Source organism: Oncorhynchus kisutch, linkage group LG11 (genome assembly GCF_002021735.2).
Source record: "Oncorhynchus kisutch isolate 150728-3 linkage group LG11, Okis_V2, whole genome shotgun sequence".
In the NCBI taxonomy this organism is placed as follows: domain Eukaryota; kingdom Metazoa; phylum Chordata; class Actinopteri; order Salmoniformes; family Salmonidae; genus Oncorhynchus; species Oncorhynchus kisutch.
In genome coordinates this window covers 40,453,557-40,476,075 of record NC_034184.2, presented here as the reverse complement: position 1 = coordinate 40,476,075, position 22,519 = coordinate 40,453,557, and the positions used below count along the sequence as shown (strand labels likewise).

At 42.5% G+C, this 22,519-nt stretch overlaps 1 protein-coding gene across 1 annotated transcript in view; it reads left to right on the top strand.

Moving 5' to 3' along the window:
* Positions 1–1,195: 1,195 nt before the first annotated feature.
* The window catches only part of eno4 (enolase 4), a 40,952-nt gene continuing 19,628 nt past the window's right edge, over positions 1,196–22,519 (top strand). The window contains exons 1-3 of the mRNA XM_020494148.2: positions 1,196–1,485; positions 2,034–2,162; positions 12,726–12,925. Coding sequence (XP_020349737.1) covers positions 1,309–1,485; positions 2,034–2,162; positions 12,726–12,925 — 506 coding nt within the window. The 5' untranslated portion in view covers positions 1,196–1,308. The remainder of the gene's footprint in view (positions 1,486–2,033; positions 2,163–12,725; positions 12,926–22,519) is intronic.

Below are 22,519 nucleotides of genomic sequence, written 5' to 3'. Positions count from 1 at the left end.
GGAGTCGATCTCTGATAGATCATCGCTTGATTGGGAAGTGTAGAGGCCTTCGTAGTATTTCTTAAAAGTATCATTAATTTCAGTAGGCCTAAAAGGCACTTTGACTGCTAATATACCTGCAATGAGTTTTGCTCATGAAACAGCCTGCAGCATCTTGATTTATCAGACTCCGAGGCTGCTATTGAATCTGATCAGCCTGCCAGGAATAGCGCTCACCCACTGGATCATATGCATTAGCCTATAAGGCGCGTTGACTGCTTATATGCCTGCAAGGAGCTTTGCTCATGAAACAGCCTACAATCTGATCAAGCTCTGAGGCTAAAAGCTAATCTGATCAGCCTATCAGGAATGGAGCACTGTATATGTAAATATTAACCACAAAACACGAAGTGTCTGTTATAATTATACAGATCAGTTATGCAAGCTAACAACCAGCATAGATAACTAGGTAGCTAACTAGCTAGCAAGACTACCTAGATAGCTCACAAGACTACCACAAGCTAGTTCCAAAAACTGGGTCCTAGGGCCCCCCGTGGGTGCACATTTTGTTATTGTCCCTAGCAGTAGACAGATGATTCAAAGAACCAACTCATCATCAAGCTTTGGTTATTTGAATCAACTGTGCAGTGCTAACTTAGCACTGCTAAGGCAGGAGGCAGGACCAATTTTGGGAAACCCTGGCTCACAAGACTAGCAGCCCTGCTAGCAAGCAAGCTACCGAAAAGCACACAAATATGGTTCATCTACAACAAATCAGTCTGATATAATATCTGTGACATATCAGTATAAAGTTGCCTCAATTTAGAAAGATGTTTGCTAACTATTTTTTCCCCCTCGAGGCTTCAGGATTCTGGCTGTTTGAATGTGGCTTGATAGAGCATTGTTCCTTGACTCGTTATTCCTCCGCTGGTCTTTGGGCAGCACGCAGCCTGGAATACAAGGCTGCCTGTCAGGCGCTGTTCCGGGCTTAAATGCCCACCAGCGATTTCTCTCCACATATCCATAGTTCAGGTTATAGATGAAAATGTAACCAGATATGTTTCCTAACGATCGTGTTACGTTCTTTTCTCTCTGATGAAACATGTAAATGATATAATTCAATGTAGGAAGTTATGTCACATTTAAGTTGCTAAGCGACCAGTATTATACACAAAGACACGGCTCTGTTGACAGTTTGCTTGGTGTAGTAGCTATGTAAGGGAACAGTAGCAGTAGCTGCAGTACTGTCGGTAGCTCGTTTCTCTGGATGTGGCGACTGCGAATACAAGCCTTATTTTCTCTACAACACTCCGACAGAACGTTATAGCTATGTCTTATAAAGGCTTTATAAATTGTAACAGTCGTGTCTCCAAAGAAGAGCAGGAGTTTTATGATTTAAAAATTAAAGCTGCAGAATATTATAGGGCAAACGGCGTCCCACAGAAGATGGAGGGTGTCCTGAACGACATGTTCTTTGATAAGCCCGAGGATATTTATGGTTACCTGGTATGATTGACAATGATTCATTGATTTCTGAACTGCTGACCATCATATTATCATGCTTTCTATCTAGCTAGTTTGCTAAGCCAAAGTTAAGTTAATCAGCTAACTTACTGGAGCCAGAAGTCATGTGTAAATTCGGGCAAGTGTTTGGGTGCTGAAATTGGTTTTTTAAATGTTTTTGTTTTTTTAATAAAAAAATAATTGTATGTAATGTCTAAGCTCCAGTCCTCCCTAGTAGTGGCTGCACAACTTCATCGTAAATCGTGGAGTTGAGTTTAGTTAGCTTCTGTAGCTGACTCAAGGGGAACGTTATTTAGTCTTAGCTTACCATGTAAACAAAAAACAGCTATCTAAACGTTAGCTAGTTTTGGCTCAAGTCGAGCACTAGTGTTACTGAACACTGATGACCAAATCATGCCCTTGTTTAGGCCTAATTGAATCAGTAATCCTGCTGGGCTGTGGCACTGCAGTGCACCGGCTGGTGTGGTCCCAATATCCAGGTTGTTGTTTCTTTCTGCTGTGATTATTAAAAGTTTTATGAAATGTTCTAGGCAAATTACTTCTCAAAATTATCATCGCCACCTGTGATAAGCAGACTATTGGGGAAAGAAATTTATGATGGAAAGGGTCAACTATCCCTCCAGGCACAGGTCCTCTGCATCATCAAAAACGAAGAAAAGGTAAGTTCATGAGCAAGCTAGCTAGCGAGCTCCTTTTTCCTTGTACCAGGTTCTTTTCAGTTTTGTGCATCTTCTCCTTGTTGGAAATTGAAGTAGCCCACTCACTTCCCAAATGTTCAATTCATATAGCCAAATCTGTGATCAATATCTGTAGAGGTTGCAATAGGCAGTGGGGGAAAAAGTACCCAATCATCATACATGAGTAAAAGTAAAGATACCTAATAGAAAATGACTCGGGTAAAAGTGAAAGTAACCCAGTAAAATCCTACTTGGGTAAAAGTCTAAAAGTATTTGGTTTTAAATATACTTTAAGTTTCAAAAGTAATGTACTTAAGTAAAAAGTAAAAGTATAAATCATTTCCAATTCCTTATATTAAGCAAACCAGATGGCACCATTTTCTAGTTTTTAGTTTCTAGGCATGCTCCAACACTCAGACATAATTGACAAATGTTGCATGTGTTTAGTCAGTCAGCCAGATAATTTTATGACCTGCTAAGCATTCAAAATGTAACGAGTACTTTTGGGTGTCAGGGAAAATGTATGGAGTAAAAATGACATCATTGGCATTAGGAATGTAGTGAAGTAAAAGTAAAAGTTGTCAAAAATATAAATAGTAAAGTACAGATACCCTCCCAAGTAGTAGTTCCAAGTATTTTGACTTAAGTACTTTACACCACTGGCAGTAGGTTCGTAATGTAACCTAATTTCTAGTACAATTCCAGAAAGTGTTTTCATCTGTCATATTATGGATATTCAATCAAATGTATTTGTTGCTATCAAGTGGGGCATTGTTGACAAAAAAAAAAGACTCCTAAGGTTTTCAATTGGAATTACCAGTATGGTAATATTTGACATGACAGTATCTGGGCTCTTCAGCTATTCAGGGAGATCTATTGTGAAGATGCAGCTGGGGAAACGAGCAGGCTTGGAGGGTAGTCATCAGAGGACAACCACTGACCCCATGCCCTTTGCCATTTCAGTTTTTCAGTATTTTATTCTAGTCAAAGAAACATAATCATGAACTATCAGTTTTTACTAAACAGTCGCCTCTACAACGCCTGGGCATTCGTTTACATCCGACTGTGCTGAGGCCAGCAGTTCTACACTGAACAAAAATATAAATGCAACATGCAACAATATCAAAGATTTTACTGAGTTACAGTTCATAGAAGGAAATCAGTCAATTTAAATAAACAAATGAGGCCCTAATCTATTGATTTCACATGACTGGGCAGGGGGTGCAGCCATGGGTGGGCCTGGGAGGGAATAGGCCCACCCACTGGGGAGCCAGCCTCGGCCATTCAAAAGTAGTTATTCCCCACAAAAGGGCTTTATTACAGACAGAAATACTCCTCAGCACCCCCTTCCCCCTCAGACGATCCTGCAGGTCTTGGGCTGGCGTGGTTACACGTGGTCTGCGATTGTGAGGCCAGTTTGATGTACTGACAAATTCTCTAAAACAATGTTGGATGCGGCTTATGGTAGAGAAATTAACATTCAATTACCTGGAAACAGCTCTGTTGGACATTCCTGCAGTCAGCATGCCAATTGCACACTTTTTAAAATATTATTTTTATTTAACCTTTATTTAACCAGGTAGGCTAGTTGAGAACAAGTTCTCATTTACAACTGCGACCTGGCCAAGATAAAGCAAAGCGACACAAACAACAACACAGAGTTACACATGGAATAAACAAACATACAGTCAATAATACAATAGAAAAGGTCTATATACAGTGTGTGCAAATGAGGTAGGATAAGGGCGGTAGGTAATAAATAGGCCATAGTGGTGAAATAATTACAATATAGCAATTAAACACTGGAATGATAGATGTGCAGAAGATGGATGTGCAAGTAGAGATACTGGGGTGCAAAGGAGCAAAATAAATAACAGTATGGGGATGAGGTAGTTGGATGGGCTATTTACAGATGGGCTATTTACAGATGGGCAATGTACAGGTGCAGTGATCTGTGAGCTGCTCTGACAGCTGGTGCTTAAAGTTTGTGAGGGAGTAAGTCTCCAGCTTCAGTAATTTTTGCAGTTCGTTCCAGTCATTGGCAGCAGAAAACTGGAAGGAAGGGCGGCCAAAGGAGAAATTGGCTTTAGGGTTGACCAGTGAAATATACCTGCTGGAGCGCTTGCTACGGGTGGGTGCTGCTATGGTGACCAGTGAGCTGAGATAAGGTGGGGCTTTACCTCGCAAAGACTTATAGATGATCTGGAGCCAGTGGTTTTGGTGACGAACAAATATGAAGTGAGGGCCAGCCAACGAGAGCATACAGGTTGCAGTGGTAGGTAGTATATGGGGCTTTGGTGACAAAATGGATGACACTGTGATAGACTACATCCAATTTGCTGAGTAGAGTGTTGGAGGCTATTTTGTAAATGACATCACCGAAGTCAAGGATCGGTAGGATAGTCAGTTTTACGAGGGTATGTTTGGCACACTCCCTCAAAACTTGAGACATCTGTGGCATTGTGTTGTGTGACACAACTCCACATTTTAGAGCAAACTTTTATTGTCCCAAGCACAAAATTTGTGTGCAAAATTTGAGAGAAATAGGCTTTGTGTGTGTATGGAACATTTCTATGATCTTTTATTTCAGCTCATGGGACCAACACTTTACATGTTGTGTTTATATTTTTGTTCAGTATAGATTCGACACAGGAAACCTCTCTCACAGTCGACAGAGAAACATTTCGGCCCAAGGGACAGAGTAGTGGATTTAGCAGCCTTTAGAGTGATGCTCTTGGATTATTACCATCCCCTACTTGGCAGATACCATGAGATGGCTGATGGTAATCTGCCATGACAGGGAACAGCGAGGCTAGTGGTTGAACCTAAAGGGAGAGAGATAGAGAAAGAAGAAAGTGGATAATTAACTCAGATATTCCACCTTCTAACTACGCTGCTGGCTTCAGGTCAGTGGGAGGTGCCTGTGTTCGCGCTGCCTGCCTCAGTGCTCATCACAGTCTGGGACCACTCTAAGATGGCAGCCGAAGCAGAGGGAGGCACAAATCCAAACAAACCTTTATTTCACTGTTCTCCCTCAGTGCAACATTTGAATTGTTTCACACCTTGAGCCATTTTAACTCAGTCAGTCAGTCTGCAATGCTTTTGACGGATGCTGTTTTTGTTTGAATTTGTTTTTGTTTACACGGTGGAACTCTGGTTAAATTTCTAAATATTTTCCCCCTAATCGAACCAAAACAAATCTGTTTGTTGACATTGGGCCCGATTCAGACTTAGGAAATGCATGCCTTTCATGGGCCTTTCCTTCATACTTCTTAGTAGTTGGTATTCAGACTTACCCCTGTGTAGGTGTGTAAAGGGCTTTGCAGGTGTGGTTCCCTTGCACATGCTGTATAAATGTAATTGAACTGCTGAAAACTATTTCCCGCTTACCGGACAACAGATGTTCTCATGGAGTTTTCATCCAATAGAGTTTTCAGTACATTTATCTAAAGCCGTCCCTTTAAATTTGGTGTAGCTTTTAATTATAACTTTTTTTCTCAAAAGATTCACTAGAATATATGGAGAGAACAGTTCAGAATTTTAGGGATCATATTAGGAAAAGCCATGAATCCCTAAATACACTCATATTCATCTCATTTTTAGCACCAACTGGTAGATTTAAAAATACTCTGATCTATATTATTTTAGGGTTAGGAAAGTATTTATGAATAATAATAAAAAACAGGTTTGGACAGCCTTTATGCACAAACATAAATTGGTGAATCAAAAAACGGTGTTTCATCCTGAAAGTTGCCATATTTTAAACAGTTAAATCCATGAAATATTGGACGGTGATAAAAGTGTACAAGAGAGCTTGAACAGTAGTCCTATAAATCTACCCTAATAATCCTCCCTGATCACGGAACTGTGATGATAATGGTCCAGTCGACGTGAATTGAGTACCCCAGGCTCCAGGTTTAAACTGCTATGTATGGTCTGCGTTTTATAATAATTCGAATAGGCTACATGTCCCAAATTATTGCACAATTTGTAATATGTTAGTCTAATATGACCCACTGTTGCTAGCGATCCTCAGGAACTACCACACAAACGTAACAGAGGAAAGAAAGGTAAACTAACGATGTAATGGAATGATGCAAAATGTAAGGAAACTAACACTAAAGTGACAGTTATAAATGTATTTGGGTAGAACTGACGGTGGCTACCGATAGTGGTTCATATTTAACACTATACAAATTGTAAAGCATACAGTAAAAAGTCTGGGCATATAATTTAAAGATTCTAGAAATTATAAATAAACTCGGTAGGTTTGGCGCTATATGGTCATTTGCGCATGGCTACAGAAGCCTATAGCTTGTGTCTCCAAATTGAATCTTTGCAAGTTATAAGGCCAGCATTTCATAAAATTCACTGTGCAAAAGGTAATATGTTGATATGCTTCGGTTGGCTCCTATATGACTGGTTTCACATTTGTTTCCAGTTATCATAAGATAGGCCTAAAATAGATCTAAAACAATTGTCATTTATATTTACAATCCCATTATCCAAATGGCTTACTCATTTACCTAGTTCTTATCAAGAGCTGTTATCAATTTGTAAATTACAGTTCATGGAGAATGGTGTTCTTTCTAAATAAAAAAATGAAGTAGATGTTGTTCCACTTGGAACTGACAGGTTGCTCGACCTTATTCATTGTGTAAAGGTGGAGGTATTATGAGGGACTTAAGTCAAGGTCAGATTATGGCGTATCTGTAGACACCTCCACCACACATTTCTTTGCTCTCCACCCCAAATGAATTATATATGATGGTGATAGCATGCTTTTCTCATGCTTAAACTCAAGGTCAGAATATGCATAGAGATAAAAGTGCATAAAAGGTGAATTATGTTCCATTTATGCACACTTAACTCGGGTCGGAATTCCCCCCCACATGAATAGACGTATGATATAATTTGTTGGTATTGGAGGTGTGACCATAGTCACATTTTGGGAGGATATCTCTATGGAAGTGACATTCAGAACTTTATGGTTTCCATGTGATGTTCGCACAAGGATTGAGTAAAGTCTCTGTTTATTATGGTAAAACTTGTTACAGACCGTTACTGTATACGGTGGCTTGCGAGGAGTATTCACCCTTCTTGGCATTCAACCTATTTTGTTGCCTTACAACCTGGAATTAAAATAGATTTTTGGGGGGCTGGTATCATTTGATTTACACAACATGCCTACCACTTTGAAGATGCAAAATATGTTTTATTGTGAAACAAACAAGAAATAAGACAAAAAAACGAAGAACTTGAGAGTGCATAACTATTCACCCCCCCAAAGTCAATACTTTGTAGAGCCACCTTTTTCAGCAATTACAGCTGCAAGTCTATTGGGGTATGTCTTGTCCCGTCCCTTGTATATATTGTTTCTTTCTTCGTATATATTTCGTATATATTTTTCTTCAAAATTTTCCTTCTACGGACTGCAACCCGCCTCACCCAATGCGGTATAGATCTGCAATTTTTTTATACTTTAGAACCGTAACCCCCTTCAGAAGCTAGCCAGCTGACTAGCTACTAGCTAATTGTCATTTAGCCACTGCTAGTTTGCCATCACCGTTAACTGGGACATCTGCCAGCTTCAGCCCGGAAAACTCCTGCCAGCCTGCACAGTACGATATCAACCCAGAGCATATCAGACTGCTTTTCTCCACCATATCGCCAGATTCCTACCGCAAGCTCTGAACCTTTACTCCCCCGAATCATCGCAGTTAGCTAGCTGCTATCCGAGTGGCTACTCCTGGCTAATGTCTCTGTCCCGAAGCAAGCACCAGTTAGCCTGGAGCTAGCCTCGAAACTAGGCCCATCTCCCGGCTAGCCGAAGAGATCTATCAAGCAATTCCTGGGCTTCAATTACCTCTTTTGCCAATTGGCCTGGACCCTTTTCTGCCGACACGGAGCCCCGTCGATTCATCATGACTGGTCTGCCGACGTAACCATCCGAGGGGGTTTCAACAGGATCCCCCGTTGCGACATCCCCCTGAGGCCCATCTGCCAGCCTGCTGCTAGCCCCTGTCTGCTAGCGGCACTCTCTGTTCCGAACGCACTAGATGACCAGTTCTTTTAGCCTTTAGCCATACTCTTATCCTACTCCTTTTCTGTTCTTCTGGTGATGCCAGGTTAACCCAGGCCTTCCAGCCCTCAGCATCACTCAAATTCTCCAGACTCTCTCATTTGTTGACTTCTATAACTGTAAAAGCATTGGTTTCATGCATGTTAACATTAGAAGACTCCTCCCTCCTCCCTGTTTAGCACACTCCGCCAACCTGGATGTCCTAGCTGTGTCTGAAACCTGGCTTAGGAAGGCCACCAAAAATCCTGAAATTTCCATCCATAACTATAACATTTTCAGACAAGATAGAACTGCCAAAGGGGGTGGAGTTGCAATCTACTGCAGAGATAGCCTGCATAGTTCTGTCCTACTACCCAGGTCTGTGCCCAAGCAATTCTAGCTTCTTCTTTTAAAAATCCACCTTTCCAGAAACAAGTCTCTCACCATTGCCGCTTGTTATAGACCCCCTTCAGCCCCTAGCTGTGCCCTGGACACCATATGTGAATTGATCACCCCCCATCTATCTTCAGAGTTCGTACTGTTAGGTGACCTAAACTGGGTCTTTCTTAACACCCCGGCCGTCCTACAATCTAAGCTAGATGCCCTCATCTCACACAAATGATCAAGGAACATACCAGGTTCAACCCAAAATCCGTAACCATGGGCACCCTCTTAGGTATCATCCTGACCAACCTGCCCTCTAAATACACCTCTGCTGTCTCCAGGATCTCAGCGATCACTGCCCCATTGCCTGCGTGCGTAATGGGTCCCGCGGTCAAACGATCACCCCTCATCACTGTCAAACACTCCCTAAAACACTTCAGCGAGCAGGTCTTTCTAACCAACCTGGCCCGGGTATCTTGGAAGGATATTGACCTCATCCCATCAGAAGAGGATGCCTGGTTGCTCTTCAAAAGTGCTTTCCTCTCCATCTTAAATAAGCATTCCTCATTCAAAAAATTTAGAACTAAGAACATATATAGCCCTTGGTTCACCTCAGACTTGACTGCCCTTGACCAGCACAAAAACATCCTGTGGGGTTCTGCATTAGCATCGAATAGCCCCCGCGATATGCAACTCTTCAGGGAAGTCAGGAACCAATATACTCAGTCAGTTAGGAAAGCTAAGGCTACGCTTTTTCAAACAGAACTAATTCCAAAAGGTTTTGGGATACTGTAAAGTCCATGGAGAATAAGAGCACCTCCTCCCAGCTGCCCACTGCACTGATGATAGCAAACACTGTCACCACCGATAAATCTACAATAATCAATAATTTTAATAAGCATTTTTCCACGGCTGGCCATGCTTTCCACCTACCCCGACCAACACCTCAGCACCCCTTGCAGCAACTTGCCCCCCCCCTTTCTCCTTGACCCAAATCCAAACAGCTGATGTTCTGAAATAGCTGCAAAATCTGGATCCCTACAAATCAGCTGGGCTAGACAATCTGGACCCTCTCTTTCTAAAATTATCCGCCAAAATTGTTGCAACCCATATTATTAGCCTATTCAACCTCTCTTTCGTATCATCTGGGATCCCCAAAGATTGGAAAGCTGCAGCTTCAAAGGGGGAGACACCTTAGACCCAAACTTTGATAGACATATATCCATCCTGCCTTGCCTTTCTAAAATCTTCGAAAGCCAAGTTAATAAACAGATCACCGACCATTTCGAATCCCACCGTACCTTCTCCACTATGCAATCTGGTTTCCGAGCTGGTCATGGATGCTCCTCAGCCACGCTCAAGGTCCTAAACTATATCCTAACCGCCATTGATAAAAGACAGTACTGTGCAGCCGTCTTCATCGATCTGGCCAAGGCTTTTGACTCTGTCAATCACCTCATTCTTATCGGCAGACTCAATAGCCTTGGTTGTCAAAAGACTGCCTCGCCTGGTTCACCAACTACTTCTCAGATAGAGTTCAGTGTGTCAAATCGGAGGGCCTGTTGTCCGGACCTCTGGCAGTTTCTATGGGGGTGCCACAGAGCTCAATTCTCGGGCTGACTCTTTTCTCTGTATATATCAATGATGTCGCTCTCTCTGCGGGTGATTCTCTGATCCACCTCTACGCAGACGACACCATTCTGTATACATCTGGCCCTTCTTTAGACCTAGAATATGTGGACAACTGCAAATACCTAGGTGTCTGGTTAGACTGTAAACTCTCCTTCCAGACTCACATTAAGCATCTCCAATCCCAAATGAAATCTAGAATCGTCTTCTTATTTCGCAACAAAACCTTCTTCACTCATGCTGCCAAACATACACTCATAAAACTGACTATCCTACCGATCCTCGACTTCGGCGATGTCATTTACAAAATAGCCCCCCACACTCTACTCAGAAAACTGGATGTAGTCTATCACAGTGCCATCCATTTTGTCACCAAAGCCCCATATACTACCCACCACTGTGACCTCTCTTCTCTCGTTGGCTGCCCTCACTACATATCCGTTGCCAAACCCACTGGCTCCAGGTAATCTATAAGTATTTGATAGGTAAAGCCCGCCTTATCTCAGCTCACTGGTCACCATAGCAACACCCACCCGTAGCACCAACTCTAGAAGGTATATTGCACTGGTCATCCCCAAAGCCAACACTTACTTTGGTCGCCTTTCCTTCCAGTTCTCTGCTGCCAATGACTGGGACGAATTGCAAAAATCTCTGAAACTGGAGTCTTATATGTTGGGATGTTATCGATCTTTAAGCATCAGCATCACTTTAAGCATAAGCTGTCAGAGCAGCTTATCGATCACTGTACCTGTACACAGCCAATCTGTAAATAGCACACCCGACTACCTCATCCCCATATTATTACTTACCCTCTTGCTCTTTTGCACCCCGGTATCTCTTCTTGCACATCATCATCTGCACATATTTCACTCCAGTATTAATGCTAAATTGTAATTATTCCGCCTCTATAGCCTATTTATTGCCTACCTCCCTACTCATCTTCATTTGCACACACTGTACATAGATTTTTCTATTTTTCTTTTCTTTTGTGTTATTGACTGTACGTTTGTTTATGTGTAACTCTGTGTTGATGTTTTTGTCGCACTGCTATGCTTTATCTTGGCCAGGTCGCAGTTGTAAATGATAACTTGTTCTCAACTGGCCTACCTGTTTAAATAAAGGTGAAATTTAAAAAATGTCTATAAGCTTGGCACATCTAGCCATTGGTATTTTTGCCCATTCTTCAGGGCAAAACTGCTCCAGCTCCTTCAAGTTGAATGGGTTCTGCTGGTGTACAGCAATCTTTAAGTCATACCACAGATTCTCAATTGGATTGAGGTCTGGGCTTTGACTAGGCCATTCCAAGACATTTAAATGTCTCCCCTTAAACCACTCAAGTGTTGCTTTAGCAGTATGCTTAGGGTCAATGTCCTGCTGGAAGGTGAACCTCCGTCCCAGTCTCAAATCTCTGGAAGACTGAAACAGGTTTCCCTCAAGAATTTCCCTGTATTTAGCATCATCCATCATTCCTTCAATTCTGACCAGTTTCCCAGTCCCTGCCGATGGAAAAACATCACAACAGCATGATGCTGCCACCACCATGCGTCAAACGTGTTTGCTTATTTTGTCTATAAGTAATGGCTTTTTTTCTGGCCACTCTGTGGAGTGTCCGGCTTAAATTGGGCCTATGGACAGATACTCCAATCTCCGCTGTGGAGCTTTGCAGCTCCTTCAGGGTTATCTTTGGTCTCTTTGTTGCCTCTATGATTAATGCCCTCCTTGCCTGGTCCATGAGTTTTGGTGGACGTCTTGGAAGGTTTGTTGTGATGCCATATTCTTTCCATTTTTTAATAATGGATTTAATGGTGCCCCGTGGGATGTTCAAAGTTTATGATATTTTTTTACAACCCGACCCTGATCTGTACTTCTCCACAACTTTGTCCCTGACCTGTTTGGAGAGCTCCTTGGTCTTCGTGGTGCCGCTTGATTGGTGGTGCCCCTTGCTTAGTGATGTTGCAGACTCTGGGGCCTTTCAGAACAGGTGTATATATATACTGAGATCATTTGACAGATCATGAGACACTTAGATTGCACACAGGTGGACTTTATTTAACTAATTATGTGTCTTCTGATGGTAATTGGTTACATCAGATCTTATTTAGGGGCTTTGTAGCAAAAGGGGTGAATACATATGCATGCACCACTTTAATTTATTTTATTTTTTTTATTTTTTGAAACAAGTAATTTTTATGAATTTCACCAATTTGGACTATTTTTTGTATGCCCATTACATGAAATCCAAATAAAATGTATTTTAATTACAGGTTGTAATGCAACAACATAGGAAAAACGCCAAGGGGGATGAATACTTTTTCAAGGCACTGTATCATGGTATTCCTAGGACTATAGTAGATTATGTAGCAGACAGCATCATCATTCTTCTAAAAGGCATCATAGTAGGTTTTGCCTCACATTGTCCACCCACTGCTTTTTCTTGCTAAAACCCTCCTCCCCCTTGTCTTTGTGTTTAGACAACATGTTCTGCGGTGATATCAAGCCACAGGGAGGTCCTCGACAACAGTTTCCAGGACCCAAGTGGTGTGACCAATATCAACAATGATAAGAGGAGGGATTCTGTGATGGCCGCTCTCCACTGGATCCATGAATCACTGAACACAATCCTAAAGGGCTCTGATCCCTGCGACCAGACAGGAGTGGATAAAATACTTAGGTGCGCATCCTCTCTAGAGCTCTGTGCACAGATATGTTTGCGAAACCAGTAGTTGTCAATACTGAAAGTCAAGATATTGGTGATGAATGTGCAGAAATATATATATATTTTTTTACATGGTTGGATATGTAACTAATAACTATAAAAACAACCTTGCTGAAATACCCCCAGGTCTAATAATAACCCTCCTGCTGTAGATTTACACAAGTTTTGAAAATTGATTGTCCTAAGGTTCCATTACTTTGTCCACTCAGGGAACCTGAACACACAAAATACATTTGGGTGATTTTCATAACATTTTGGGTGTTTTATTTAACTCTTGTACACCAGCGGTGTTCCCGGACCGGTCATTAGAAATTAATGAGTGAGACTACAATTAGTGTATAAAATTTAGTTCAGGCACATGCCCATTCATTAGAAGGACACACTTCCTCTCCCAGACCCCCACATGCACACACCTCACTCTTTCATGGCAACCTCCACGGGAACCTTTCCCCAATATAATCTTTCCCCCACAGGAACCACACCTGTTGGCATTCTTACAAACATCGCAACATCGTTTCAATGATATATACAACTTTTCTTGCAACTCTGGTATATAAAGCTTTTTTGAGGCCTTGCTCACAATTCATTCTGTGGCAGCACAATCACCAAACGATATACTGTAGGCTCTTGATCATATCTTTGATCATGACACGGGTGAGGGGAGAGAGTCCTTGTTAAACTTTGACACAAAATAGTCTGTGACAAATAGCACAATATGTTTCATCTGAGCATCTGTTGTAGTCAAAATAATCCATACATGATGCTTTTTTTAAAACTCAAAAACGAGTTGTATGAGCTCAGGCCAATGAGGCCTACATGCTATAAATAGCTAATAGAAGTTCAAAACTTTGATTGTTGATAAAAAGATCTAACACAACATTGTGATAATATATGTATTACTATGGATTTATAATCAACTATAATGGGGCGTTCATTTTGGAACGGGAACACATCATTAATTAACATGAAACGAACACAACAGGAGGGTTAAAGTTAAGTCATGGTCAGTGTTGAATGAATCATAGCAATCATAGGTTGAATGCAGCATTGCTGTATAGTGCGCTCAATATGTCTTGTAGTTGAGTAGCCAGCCTAGGCCACTGCTCAAATGTTCCTGTAATAGGCCTGGGTTGGTTATTGGTTATTGGTTATTCGTTGTCAAGCTTTAAAAGAATGAAGCCAGACTGCAACATTTTAGTAGCCTAGATGCCAAAATCCAAGCTGTCTGTACACTTTCCCTCAGCTGTACGCTGTAAACAGGACACACGAAAGCAGCGCAATTGACATTGCATTCACCCAATGCAAGTGCATCGGGCTGTAATTCCATAAAGTAGATGACTCAGCTGTTTACTTATTTATACTCGCTGTGTGTCCTATGGTCCGCGTGCGAATCCTTTATTTTATAACTTTTTGACAACAAAGATTACATTTTCAGCAATGACCTGTTAGAATTGAAACTTGGCATGAACATTTAGCCTACATGTTTAAAGTTTCGGTCCGGTAGAATAATTATTGTGTGGGTCTAAGGAGGAGTGGGGTGTGTGTGTAGACAGTGCATTGGCAGTACTTTAGCAGTACTTGCTGTGACTTGTAGTGTAGAGCATCAGGGGCGATATGGAAGCGGTCCAAAATTATTTGACAACACAAATCATTGCACGTGTCAACGGAAAGATGTGTCAGGGGCTGGATTCTGCCCGGCCTTGTGTTTGACATGTGGTCTAGACTTAAGGAAATGCATTGATTCAATGGAGCCTAAACTATTTGGTGTCCACAAAGTATCTACCGTAATTGCTGGACTATAAGCCGCTACTTTATTCCCACGCTTTGAACCTCGCGGTTTATACAATGACACGGCTAATTTATGGATTTTTCCCGCTTTCATGCCGCCAAAAAACTGAGCACCGTCACGTGACGTAAAATCGAGCGCGCTCAAACTTCCTATCATTCATCATGGCAAAGACACGGAGAAATGCATATGATGCAGCTTTCAAGTTGAAGGCGATCGATCTGGCTGTTGGAAAAGGAAAGAGAGCTGCTGCACGGGAGCTTGGCCTTAATGAATCGATGATAAGGCGTTGGAAACAGCAGCGTGAGGAACTGACTCAGTGCAAAAAGACAACAAAGGCTTTCAGAGGGAAGAAAAGCAGATGGCCCAAAGTATTTGCAGCCACTCGACATCAGTGTAAATCGTGCATTTAAGGTGGCGCTCCTTGTTCAGTGGGAGTCTTGGATGACAAGTGGGGAGAAATCCTTCACTAAAACGGGCTGCATGCGAAGAGCAACTTATGGTCAAGTCTGCCAGTGGGTCCTGACAGCGTGGAGCATTGTCAAAAAATCCACTATCATCAACGGGTTTCGAAAGGCTGGACTGCTGCGTGTTGAAGGGGCAGCATGAGCTCAGCGGGGTATTTGCCTCCGGATGAAAGCGACGAGAGCGACAATGAAAACGATCCAACATCGGATGAAGCAATTCTGAGGCTATTCATCTCCGACACCGAAGGAGATGACTTCAGTGGTTTCAGTGCACAGGAGGTGCTACAATTAGTGTATAAAATTTCATTTGTTTCAATGTACCGGTAGGCACCTTATGTGCGGCGTATTTATGTACAAAATACATATTTTTTAATAATTCAGTGGGCGCGGTTTATATTCAGGTGCGCTTAATAGTCCAGCAATTACAGTAATGTCATTTTTATTTATTTTTTACCCCTTTTTCGTGGTGTCCAATTGTTGTAGTAGCTACTATCTTGTCTCATCGCTACAACTCCCGTACGGGCTCGGGAGAGACAAAGGTTGAAAGTCATGCATCCTCCGATACACAACCCAACCTAGCCGCACTGCTTCTTAACACAGCACGCATCCAACCCGGAAGCCAGCCGCACCGGAGGAAACACCGTGCACCTGGCAACCTTGGTTAGCGTGCACTGCGCCCAGCCCGCCACAGGAGTCACTGGTGCACGATGAGACAAAGACATCCCTACCGACCAAGCCCTCCCTAACCCGGACGACGCTAGACCAATTGTGCGTCGCCCCATGGACCTCCCGGTCACAGCCGGTTACGACAGAGCCTGGGCGCGAACCCAGAGTCTCTGATGGCACAGCTGGCGCTGCAGTACAGCGCCCTTAACCACTGCGCCACCCGGGAGGCCTGTATCTAATGTAATTAGTATCACAGCTGCAACATTTTAAGAGTATCTTCTAGTTAATTAACTATATTATTCTAGTTATTTTATAGAATGCCCCAAAAGACAAAACTAGATTAATAACAATCAAAATAAATAAATGAAATAAATTCATTAAACCGGTTTGCCTGTTCTAGAACCAGGGACTGTAGCTTGTGCTAAATCCTAGTGAAATCCTAGTGAAATATATTAAATGTCTGATAAATGTTCCCAGACAAATGTATTAAATGATAAAGAACTTGAATCTCCATCCAGCAAATCCTGATGCATCCCAAGTCACGCAACTGTCTAAGGCACTGCATCAGTGCTAGAGGTGTCACTACAGACACCCTGGTTCGATTCCAGGCTGTATCACAACCAGCTGTGATCCCATAGGGCGGCGCACAATTGGCCCTGCGTCGTCTGGGTTTCGCTGGTGTAGGCTGTCATTGTAAATAAGAATTTGTTCTTAACTGAAAAAAAGGCAAATTCCAGTTGTCTTAGAGGAATATTTTTCATATTTTTCTCCTCAAGTTGGATGGCATAGCTTGTAATGCCAATACTTGTCTAATAGTCCATGCATATTATATTATTTGAAAGGCATGGCACTTCTCCAAGTGGCAGCATTAGCTGTAATGATCACATAATATGATCTCACAGAGATTGGCATCCCTGGGGAGTCACAAGGGCACTAGGTTAGAGGGAGGAGGGGTCAGTGTTTAGCTTTACCCCTGCCCCTGGCGCATACTGTGCCAAGATGCCAAAGCCTAGCATGCTATTGTCCTCTGCTGAACTGCTGTCGTTCTCTCCTCTTGGCAGAGCTGCAATATCAAATTAGATACCCTTGCCTAAAGGGTATTGCGTTAGTGACACAAACATGAAATCATACAAATTTCAGCTGGGTTGTTTCTGAAAAAGTCTTGATTTGGTATACACTGAGTGTACAAAACATTAGAAACACCTTCCTAATATTGAGTTGCAACCCCTTTTGGCCTCAGAACAGCCTAAATTTGTCGGGGTATGTTCTACAAGGTGTCAAAAGCATTCCACAGGGATGCTGGTTCATGTTGACTCTAAGGCTTCCCACAGTTGTGTCATGTTGGCTGGATGTCCTTTGGGTGGTGACCATTCTTGATACACACTGCAAAATGTTGAGTGTGAAAAACCCAGCAACATTGCAGTTCTTGACACACTCAAACCGGTGCGCCTGCTACCAACTACCATACCCCGTTCAAAGGCACTTAAAATAAATGTTCTTCATTCACTGAATGGCACAAATAAACAATCCATGTCTCAATTGTCTCAAGGCTTAAAAATCCTTCTTTAACCTGTCTCCTCCCCTTCATCTACACAGGTGACATCAATAAGGGATCATAGCTTTAACCTGGATTCAACAGGTTAGTCTATGTCATGGAAAGAGCAGGTGTCCGTAATGTTTTGTATACTCAGTGTATACAGTGCATTTGGAAAGCATTCAGAACCCTAGACTTTTTCCACATTTTGTTACGTTACAGCCTTATTCTAAAGTGGATTAAATCATTGTTTACCCTCATCAATCAATACACAATAACCCATAATGACAAAGCAAAAACAGGTTTTCAGCAATGTTTGCAAAAGTATTTTTTTTAAATAAAAAATGAAATATCACATTTACATAACTATTCAGACCACTTACTCAGTACTTTGTTGAAGCACCTTTGGCAGTGATTACAACCTCAAGTATTCTTGGGTATGACGCTACAAGCTTGGCACACCTGATTTTGGGAGTTTCTCCCATTCTCCTCTGCAGATCCTCTCAAACTCTCAGTTTTGATGGGGAGCGTCGCTGAACAGCTATTTTTCAGGTCTCCAGAGATGTTAGATCTATTGTTCAAGTCTGGGCTCTGGCTTTTCAGGTTTCCTCCAGACGTGACACTTGGCATTCAGGCCAAAGATTTCAATCTTGGTTTCATCAAAGCAGAGAATCTTGTTTCTCTGGTCAATCTTGGCAAATTCCAAGCTGGCTGTCATGTGTCTTTTACTGAAGAGTGGCTTCAGTTTGGACACTCTACCATAAAGGCCTGATTGGTGGAATGCTGCAGATATGGTTGTCCTTCTGGAAGGTTCTCCCATCTCCACAGAGGAACTCTGGAGCTCTGTCAGAGTGACCATCAGGTTCAAGCCCTTCTCCCCCGATTGCTCAGTTTGACCGGGTGGCCAGCTCTAGGAAGAGTCTTGGTGGTACCAAACTTCTTCCATTTAAGCATGATGGAGGCCACTGTGTTCTTGGTGACCTTCAATGCTGCAGAAATGTTTTGGTACCCTTCCCCATATCTGTTTTTTGTGGGGGAACATCTTCTGAATTTTCATTGTTGGACATAAAAGACTAAAAACACCAGGAAATCAGCTGTTCCAAAGTATTGCCACGCATAATAGAGAAATACTGCATATGTTATTGTATACAAATGTTTTTTTATTTAACTAGGCAAGTCAGTTAAGAACAAATACTCATTTACAATAACGGCCTAAGAACTGCCTTGTTCAGGGGCAGAATGACAGATTTATACCTTTTCAATCTAGCAACCTTTCGGTTATAGCAACCTTTCGGTATTCAATATAGCAACCTTTTGGTTACTGGCACAATGCTCTAACCACTAGGCTACCTGCTGCCCTGAATGTAAACAGCGCTTGAAATTATTATGTTTTTAGTCAAACATTACGTCTGGCAGGGCCGGTCCTGGCCATTACATCCCTTGGTCTGACCCAAATAATTGCCAATAGTCCCAGTAAGCAAAATTATGTTGAAAAGACGTCTAAAATCCGTATTTTTCCAGATGTTAAAATCATGTTCATTTTTGGTTCTGAATGAATGTTGAAAATATGTCATTTATAGACGTCTATGTGTGCTCTAAATCAAGGCTAGAAGTCTATGATTGATTCAGATTTGGTCTGGCCCGAATCAAAAACCAACGTCCGTGGATGTGGAAATCAGGGCCGGTATATCATACAATGCAGTTGAGGAACAATGGGAAAGTAATTCTGCTTTGAACGTTGATAAACTTGTCACCCCACTTTTGAGAAAATGGCCCTTGAATGTTTTGGTACACCTATTGCAGAGCCGGAGGGGATGGTTGACTTTTTACGTGCTCCCAACCAACTGCTTTTATGTAAAAAAAAAATTACATTGTTTGTAACTTATTTTTTATACTTATTTTGTACATAATGTTGTTTCTACCATCTCATATGACTGAAAATAACTTCTGGACATCAGAACAGCGATCACTCACCTCAAACTGGAAAAAGATGTTTACTTTAACGAGTCCGACGTGAAGGATATACTGCTTTCTCGGGAACGGGCCCAAATCCCTGTCATTTGCTTGAAGAAAAGACTGAGAATAAGGAGGCGGAGGTTGGCCTACCTTCTGAGAATTTGTAGGCGAGTGAGTAAATTCCCACTGCCATCCATTCTATTGGCCAACATGCGATGATTGAAAAATAAAATGGATGACCTAAGATTATACTACCAACGGAACATTAAAAACGGTAATATCTTATGTTTCACGAAGTCGTGGCTGAATGACGACACATAGTATATAGAGCTGTCGGGATCTTACATGTACTGGCAGGACAGAGATGCTACTTCTGGTAAGACGAGGGGCGGGGGTGTGTATCTATTTGTCAATAACAGCTGGTGCGCGATGGCTAATATAAGTCTCGAGGTATTGCTCGCCTGTGGTAGAGTACCTTGTGATAAGCTGTAGACCACACTATCTATATTATTCGTAGCCGCCTATTTACCACCACAAACCGATGCTGGTCGTAAGCAAACAAGAAAATTCTCATCCAGAAGCAGCGCTTCTAGTGGCCAGGGACTTCAATACAGGCAAACTTAAATCAGTTTTACCAAATGTTTACCAGCATGTCACATGTGCAACCAGAGGGAAAAAACTTTAGACCACGCCCTCCATTTGGCAAATCTGACAATAATCCTGATTCCTGTTTACAAGCAAAAACTAAAGCAGGAAGTACCAGTGAGTCGCTCAATATGGAAGTGGTCAGATGACGCGGATGCTACGCTACAGGACTGTTTTGCTAGCACAGACTGGAATATGTTCCCGAGATTCATCAAATGGCATTGAGGAGTATACCACCTCAGCCGTCGGCTTCATCACTAAGTGCATTGACGATGTCGTCCCCATAGTGACCGTACGTACATATCCCAACCCGAAGCAATGGATAACAGGTAACATCTGCACCGAGCTAAAGGCTAGAGCTGCCGCTTTCAAGGAGCGGGACACTAATCCGGACGCTTATAAGAAATCCCAGTAAGCCCTCAGACGAACCATCAAACAAGCAAAGCGTTAATACAGGATTAAGATTGAATCCTACAACACTGGCTCTGACGCTCATTGGATGTGGCAGGGTTTGAAAACTATTACGGACTACAAAGAGAACCCAGCCGCAAGTTGCCCAGTGACGCGAGCCTACCAGACGAGCTAAATGCCTTTTATGCTCACTTTGAGGCAAGCAACAAGCTGTTCTGGACAACTGTGTGATAACACTCTCGGTAGCCGATGTGAGCAAGACCTTTAAACAGGTCAACATTCACAAAGCCGCAGGGCCAGATGGACTACCAGGACGTGTACATAAAGCAGGCGTGGGCCAACTGGCAAGTGTCTTCACTGACATTTTCAACCTCTCCCTGACCGAGTCTGTAATACCTACATGTTTCAAGCAGACCACCATTGTCCCTGTGCCCAAGGAAGCGAAGGTAACCTGCCTAAATGATTATCCCGTAGCACTCACGTCGGTAGCCATGAAGTGCTTTGAAAGTTTGGTCATGGCTCACATCAACAGCATCCTCCAGGATAATTTAGATACCCACTCCAATTCACCTACTGCCCCAATAGATCTACAGATGACGCAATATCAATCGCACTCCACACTGCCCTTTCCCACCTGGACAAAAGGAACACGTTATGTGAGAATGCTGTTCATTGACTACAGCTCAGCGTACAGCACCATAGTGTCCACAAAGCTCATCACTATGCTAAGGACTCTGGGACTAAACACCTCCCTCTGCAACTGGATCCTGGACTTCCTGACGGGCCGCCATCAGGTGGTAAGGGTAGGCAACAAAACATCTGCCATGATGATCCTCAACACTAGTCCCCTCCTGTGCTCCCTGTTCACCCACGACTGCATGGCCAAATACGACTTCAACATCATCATTAGGTTTGCTGACAATACAACAGTGGTAGGCCTAATCATCAACAACGATGAGGCAGCCTATAGGGAGGAGGTCAGAGACAACAACCTCTCCCTAAATGTGAACAAGTCAAAGGAGCTGATCGTGGACTACAGGAAAAGGCGGGCCAAACATGCCCCCATTAATATCGACGGGGCTGTAGTGTAGCTGGTTAAGAGTTTCATGTTCCTTGGTGTCTACATCACCAACGAACTATCATTGTCCAAACACACCAAGACAGTCGTGAAGAGGGCACAGCAACAACATTTCCCCCTCAGGAGACTGAAACATTTTGGCATGGGTCCCCAGATCATCAAAAAGTTCTACAGCTGCACCATCAATAGCATCCTGACCGGTTGCATCACCGACTGGTATGGTAACAGCTCCGCAACTGACCATAAGGCACTACATAGGGCAGTGCGTATGGCCCAGTACATCACTGGGGCCAAGTTTCCTGCCATCCAGGACCTATATACTAGGCGGTGTCAGAGGAAAGAACCCCAAAATTGTCAAAGACTCCAGTCACCCAAGTCAAAGACTGTTTTCTCTGCTACCACACGGCAAGCGGTGTCGGAGCACCAAGTCTAGGTCCAAGAGGCTCCTTAACAGCTTCTTCCCCCAAGCCATAAGAGTGCTGAACAATTAATCAAATGGCTACCGGACAATTTACATTGTTTTTTACACTGATGCTACTTGCTGTTTATTATCTATGCATAGTCACTTCACCGCTACCTACATGTACACGGTAAGGTCTACACATGTTGTATTCGGCGCATGTGACTAATAAAGTTTGATTTGATTTGATTGATTTGATCTACACCTATTCAGAGTCGTTCACACCCTCTTAATCTTCTTTGGGACTGGGGGGCAGTATTGAGTAGCTTGGATGAATAAGGTTCCCAGAGTAAACTGCCTGCTACTCAGGCCCAAATGCTAGAAAATGCATATAATTATTATATTCGGATAGAAAACACAAGTTTCTAAAACTGTTTGAATGATGTCTGTGAGTATAACAGAACTCATATGGCACGCAAAAACCTGAGAAAAAATCCAACCAGGAAGTGGGAAATCTGAGGTTTGTAGTTTTTCAAGTCATTGCCTATCCAATTTTTATTTTTTTTACAGTGTCTATGGGGTCATATTGCACTTCCTAAGGTTCCC